This window comes from Euprymna scolopes, chromosome 17 (genome assembly GCF_053919585.1).
Source record: "Euprymna scolopes isolate OS-2025 chromosome 17, ASM5391958v1, whole genome shotgun sequence".
NCBI classification, from domain to species: Eukaryota; Metazoa; Mollusca; class Cephalopoda; order Sepiida; family Sepiolidae; genus Euprymna; species Euprymna scolopes.
This window is the reverse complement of record NC_136498.1, coordinates 27,292,600-27,299,504: the sequence shown is the minus strand read 5'-3', so window position 1 is coordinate 27,299,504 and position 6,905 is coordinate 27,292,600. Positions and strand designations below refer to the sequence as shown.

At 39.0% G+C, this 6,905-nt stretch overlaps 2 protein-coding genes across 2 annotated transcripts; both read right to left on the bottom strand.

Annotated features, from left to right (window-relative positions):
- Positions 1–904: 904 nt before the first annotated feature.
- Positions 905–2,389, bottom strand: LOC145296639 (uncharacterized). Its single transcript, XM_080142566.1, has one exon. The coding sequence runs from the start codon at positions 2,387–2,389 to the stop codon at positions 905–907; it is 1,485 nt and encodes a 494-aa protein (XP_079998692.1).
- Positions 2,390–2,456: 67 nt separating this feature from the next.
- On the bottom strand, positions 2,457–6,245 carry LOC145296638 (uncharacterized). Its single transcript, XM_080142565.1, has one exon. The coding sequence runs from the start codon at positions 6,243–6,245 to the stop codon at positions 2,457–2,459; it is 3,789 nt and encodes a 1,262-aa protein (XP_079998691.1).
- Between the last annotated feature and the right edge of the window lie 660 nt (positions 6,246–6,905).

Sequence of the window (6,905 nt, the reverse complement as noted above, 5' to 3'; positions counted from 1 at the left end):
AAAAAATATTGACATTTTATTGAGGGAAAAAGAAAGCATAAGGGTTGGGGAAAGAAGGCAGCAAAGCTGCAAAGTTCAATTATTGAGAAAAAAGTTTATATGTTCACCAATTCAACTGCCAAAAAATATCCTTATGGCAAGCACTAAAGGCTTAATTAACACTAGAGAGAGAGTACAGAAATAAGAGAAAATTAGAATAAGAGAACTTACTGCGTAAAACAATGATTTCGTTTTTCTAACCTTTCTTTTTTTATCTTTATATATATGTGTGTGAGTCCTTTTTTTTACATATATATTTTCTTCACGCCACTCCAAATCGATCTGTCCTCACTTCAGTGACAGAATCCTTGAAAGTTCTTTTGAAAATAATCCTTGAATTTGAAAACTCAATATTGTTTGGTAAAACCTCCGTTCGTCCTTCTTGTCAGATGAAATTCTCACTGGTTAGACATTTCGGTTTCCACACGCCGACATTTAATCGCATCTCGTGCGTCAAGTTTATAAATCAATTCTTCTTAGAATTGATTCTTTCTTTTCTTTTCGAGTCAACCAACTTGATTTGACTCTTTCTGAAACTCATTATTCATTCCTATGAACAACTTTTACTATTTTTAAGACTTGAATGTCTGAGTAGGACCAGAGTTCGTAACTTGCGTGTTACCCTCGTGGAATCTCTGTCCAAAACTGACTTTCGCTTGTTGAATTTTCGCGGGAAAAGTATCTCAATTGTGACGTGATTCTTTCAGCAGCAGCAGCAGCTCGTTAAAAAGACGTAAAGTTAAAGAAGGAAAGAAGGGAGGAAAGATAAAAGATAACGACGAAAAGAAGGAAGAAATTAAATTTCTGACACTCTCCCGAACAAAAAAAAGAAAAAGAGAAAAGAAAAAAGGTGGACATATTCCAACTAATACCAGAGATAATCAGGATTTCTCTCTTTAACTGATCTCTGATGTCTAACAGGTCTAGACTGATCCTCACGAACTGATTCCACAACATTTTCACCTTCAGGCAAATCATCACCTTGATCTGCAGCAGGAGCTTGGAAAGAATGAGTTATAGAAAGTTCCAACGGGAATAAATGTTTTATTGAATGCTCTTGCAACGTATCACCTCTTTTAATCAAGGCAGATCTCACCAATCCGTCGGAACCTTGGGTCAGTTTCATCACCCTGCCCAAACTCCAGTGAGGTCTAGACTTAAAACCTTTTATCAACACTACATCATTCACCTTTATCTTGTTATCAAAACTAGACTGGTACAAATCACTAGATAACTCTCTCAAACTCATCAAGTACTGTTCATACCACATAGACCTGAACTTATTCAAAATGGATTCTCGATATTTTAAACTATCGATTAAATCTGACCTACTAGGAGGTTCAATAGAAGACATCTCTTCATCAGAATTCAGAAACACAGCACTTCCAGGATATGAACGTAGGAACGCGTTGGGAGTAATAACTTCCAAACCATTATCGTCAGAACAGCGATAGGTCAAAGGTCTATCATTGATTGATCTCTGTATGTCCGACAACACAGTCAGCAACTGAAAATAGTTTAATCTACCTCTTCCCACAACTTTGAACAAACAATTCTTCACAGTTTTGATCAATCTTTCCCACATAGCTCCGAACCATGCAGAATATAAGGGGATAGTATGATGCTTTATACTACACGTATCAAGACTTCCTCCAAATTCATCCGCCAACAATACCCTCTTCACTATATCACAACCTGCGACAAAGGATAAGGCATTATCAGAGTAGATGTGTGTAGGTACACCATACAAATTAAAGAATCTGAAAAAGGCTAATACTACAGAGTAAGTAGACACATCCGGCAACAATTCCAGATGAACTGCTCTCACATTAAAACACGTGAAAACAAGTATGTACATTTTCCTGACAGCTTCACCCTCACTCACCCACAGATGACCTGTAAAATCAATACCCGTATGTACAAAGGGCCTGACTAAGTTTACACGGTGCCTGGGCAGATTGGTGACCTTAGGATATCTAAAGGACAGCGAATTGTATCTTTTACAAGTGGCACAATCAACCAAAACAGTCTTCACAGCCTGCCTAGCTTTAGGAATCCAAAATCCAGCATTGCGCAATCTTTCAAGAGTCGCAGCAATGTCCAAATGCTTACACCTGACATGAAAATCCCTTATAAACAATGTAGTAACATGACTAGACTTGGGTAACAGTACAGGATGTTTCACCTCATCCGAAAAATAGAGGCAACCATCAATTCGTCCACGACAACGAATTATATTTCTTTCATCTAAAAATAGATTGTACTTGGCTACCAGCCTAGGCGCTTCCTTCTCACTTGAGTTCAACAAGAAATTCCTCTCTTCCCTGAAGAACTGGTTCTGTACGAACATGACCAAGTACAGCTTGGCCCTGACCAAAGGGTCAACATCCTTAACTTTTTTCAACTTGGCAATGAATTTAAAAACCATAGCCAGAATCCTTCAACTTTATCACAGGCACAACATCAGTCTCCACCTCACAGCCAGTGTATGCCGTGGTCAACTCCCGACTCTTCTCACTAAGGCAAGACAAAGTGTACTCCGGCCATTCCAGGCAATTCCCCCGCAACCATACAGGGCCGCTTAACCAAAAATCCTTCTCTTTAGTAAATTTGTCTAGAGGAACACCTCTTGTTACCAGATCAGCTGGATTCTCTACAGTATTCCCATATCTAAACTTGATCGTATAACCCTTATCTGTCAGTTCGTTAACCATAGACTTGATATCTTTCAATGGGTTTCTCGTAAACTGACACTTGGTGTTGATGGTTTCTGACAATAACCACGACAACACTACTTGTGCGTCGACAGCCACTACGATTTCCTTGAACAAATTCGGGAACATCTTAACCAAAATAATTACATGTTTAATGCCCAAAAATACAGCCAACAATTCCAACGTAGGAAGGGTTCTCTTGACAGAGGGAGCCACTTTAGCTTTTGCAAAAAATAAGTTAGCCCTTCCTCGTTGGTACATATATTCGACAATTCCGTAAGCACGGTTCGAAGCATCACAGAACATGATCAAGATTACCGGCAAATCAGTTTGAACCGAACATCTATTAAAACCAATGTTTTGAATGTCCTTAAGACTCTTTTGAAAACTATTCCAAAGAGATAATATATCATTAGGAATTGCTTGGTCCCAGCCAATACCTAACTTCCATACTTGGCTCAACATGATTTTTCCCTTTATAGTAATAGGCAACACAAGACCCAACGGGTCAAAGATCGAAGAATTCACAGACAACATGTCTCTTTTAGTTGAGACTACTCTCTCAACACCTCCGCTACTTAATTTCATTTCATCCAACATCGGATCGTACGTATAGCCCAAGACTTTCTCACACACCATTCCGTGAGAGGAACCATTGTTGTCCAACTGTATACGTTGCGAAACTATTTCGCTGTTACTGCTACAAGTTTTCAATTCGAAGCCACCCTTTTCCATGGTAGTTACTGCTTCCACATATAACTTCAGCAATTCAGACTGCGACTGGTGTGTTTTAACCAGATTATCGACATAGAAGTTATTCAACAGCATGTCACGGCAGGGTCCTGTGGCATGTTTTTCTACATGATATTTCACTATATAACACAAAATGAACGGGCTGGACACAAATCCAAATATCAAAGTGCTGTACCTAAAACAGACCAGCTCGTCCTCTAACTTCAAAAAGAAGCAGAAACGATTCTTGTCAAATTCGTTCTTCAATTTGACCATCAAAAACGCTTTTCTAATGTCCGCTAATAGAACCAACGTATCGGTTCGGAATTTGAACAAAAGCTCCAGCATATCAGTGTACAGGTTCACACCCGTATAGGCGCAATCATTGAGGGACGGCTTACCACCCGTTCTCAACGAACAATTGAACACAGGCCTTATTTTTGTTGTGCACTGTGATTCAGTTTTGTAGACAGGACGATGGGGTATCCAGGTATACTTGGCAAATTCTGAAGGAGGCACATGAATTCTCTCAATTATGCCTTCGTTCTCCTGATCAAGAAATACTTTGCAATAATCAGAGTACAGATTTTTGTCAGACAATTTATTTACTACTTTGTCTAAGACAGCTAATGCCACATTATAACTAGACGGAACTTCGTTCAACTTATCTAGGTTCCAAGGTAAACTTACATAGTAGCTTCCGTCACGATATTCAATAGACGAACGAAAATCTGCTATTTCTATTTTATCGTAGCTACTGCATACCTCATCTGTAACACCCAATGTTTCGAGATTGAACATATTCTCTATGGACCTATCCACTGCCGCTTCATCAAAACAACTCCAAGGATCCAAATGATTCGATTTAGGCTCCAAAACAAAGTATACATGAGTAACATTACACGACGAAAATTTCCCTACGACTCGATTGTAATTCAAGCCAGCCTGCTCCCGCACAGAACAACAGGATTTGAAGTCTGAAACGTCTCCAAACAAAATCATTCCCTGAGACGAACTAAATGCAAATCCGTCTTTAAATTGGGTTAGCTGCAAGGGGCCCAAAAACTTGATTACATCAATACCAATCAGACCATGGACTGGCAGCATGTCGTTTTTCATACACGAGAAATCAGCAGCCAATTTCACCTCGTCCTTTCTCAAGTCAGATATCACACCGGCTAATCCTTCAATTTTAAAGAACAGGTCTAAGTGTTCATCCAACAAGAATGAAACTTGCCTTGATTCATCCTGAAATTTCACACGGAGATCTATCTCCTGCAGATCTCTTACTTTATTACCCAAAAAGGTATTTATAAGAAATCTGCGACTTTTCATGGGTGAGGACATGGAAATCTTTCTTATAAGTCCTTTGCAGAGGTAAGATCTCTCACTGCCGGTATCTACCAAACAGTTAAGGGACACATCCTTGCCACCCACATTAACCGTAATGTTAACTACAGGTAATAAGGACGAGCTACTGGTCATCCAACAAGCGTTAGAAGAAACAGTAGGCTTGACCGCCATGGGACACATAACGCAGTGCCCAGGTCTATTGCAAGACCAACACAACTCAGACTCCCTTCGATTGCAAGGACAGTCTTTTTCCCCATGGAGATTTCTGATGCATCTAGAACAAATCACTAACTCGTTACACCTTCTCAACTTGTCCTTAAACGTTGGATAGGATTTACACATATGAGCCTTGTGATCATTACTTTTACAAAAACAACATCTATATTCGACTTTAGATGTCTTGACGTGGAAATTCTCCAACGTGGAGGGTCTTTTATCTGGTAAGGAAGGTTTAAACTTGTTATTAGACCTTTTTACAGAGAAGTCTGGTCTACGACTCCCAGGATCATATTTACAGAGCTCAAGAGTTCTAATAATATCAGTACAGTTATCCAAAATCTGCTCCAGAGAAGGGTAATTATTGTTCACCTTGTGCACTAATTCTGTTCTAAAGGTAACGGGTAATTTACCGAATACGATATGACCCAACAATCGATTTCCCGGGGTACCGCATTCCAGAAAATCAATACTGAAGGAATTCTTCAATTCGTAAGCCTGCGTCTTCACGTCAGTCAAGAATTTTTTCACGTCCAAATTACTATACAAACGATCAGTATTCAACAAGGACGAGAAAATTGAGTCCACAACACAACTCTCATCTAGGAACTCGTTGGAAAGCAACTCTAATGCAATCTCGTAATTTTCGTCCGATACCGATAAGTGTTTAACAATCTGAAAGGCGTAACCCGTGAGATGGTTTTTCAACACGACCAATCTCAACGAGTCACTATCCAAACTGGATACACAGTTCAGGAACTCCCGGTGAAAATTTAAAAAGGCTAGCTTATCTGTCTCTAAGTCCCTATCATTGAATTTAGGACAGACGATAGAAGGGGTAATATTTACACCCTTGACTTTATCACTCTTCTTCAAACAGGTCTCCGATTCTTCAACTTTGGCAGGTCTCAATCCAGCCAATTTCTCCAGAGCTTGTAATCTAAACAAGGCACAATCCTTGGAGAAAGTTTCCACAATGTCTTCTTCGACATTATCATTTAAATAAATATCGACTAACTGTTCTTCCAACAATGCCGCGTTCGACAAGTATTCTTCAACCTGATTTTTACATAAAGAATATTTGTCCTCTCCCACTTCACGAGATGATTCTATCGCTTCTAGCACTACAAGTATTTTATTCTTATTAATTTTCAACTTCTTCAACAGAACATCCTTTGGCGTCGCAGCCATTTTATTTTCAACTAATTCTCACTTAACTTATCAATACTTGAGATAAAGAGAGAGAGAACTACCACATAATCTATGACGTCACACAAAATGGCGCCAACCGTTACCAATCAAGCCAACAAGACAAGATGGCGCGCACAGAAAGCCCGCCAAAAAAGAATGATGCAACAACCAAAAGAACTAAGACTATCCCAAAATGGGAAATAATATCTAGAAAAAAAGGACAGACAGATACAGGTGAACATAATACGAAGAATAAGTTAACAGCTTGAGCAGAACCAACCCTAAATTATTTCCAATAAAGGGATAATCCTATATAACGTTTCTCAAGCTTTTGACAGAAGAAATGGTATCTCCCCAAATCTTGTCCGATAGGAGGAAAATAACCATTTCAGGTAAAAACACTGCCAATAACTAAAGCACATAGCAACATCCGTAATCTCGGCTTAGGTGCAATTATTTCTTAACAGGGTTCGTAAATGTTTTGGCAGAATGCGGGAAATTTATTCACTGAGTCCCGTGAAGGTTATCCCACGTGGTTCATGTTAATAAGCCTAGAAAAATCAGGACATGAAAAAATAAAGACAAGGAAATACTTTTAAGAATAAAAAATATTGACATTTTATTGAGGGAAAAAGAAAGCATAAGGGTTGGGGAAAGAAG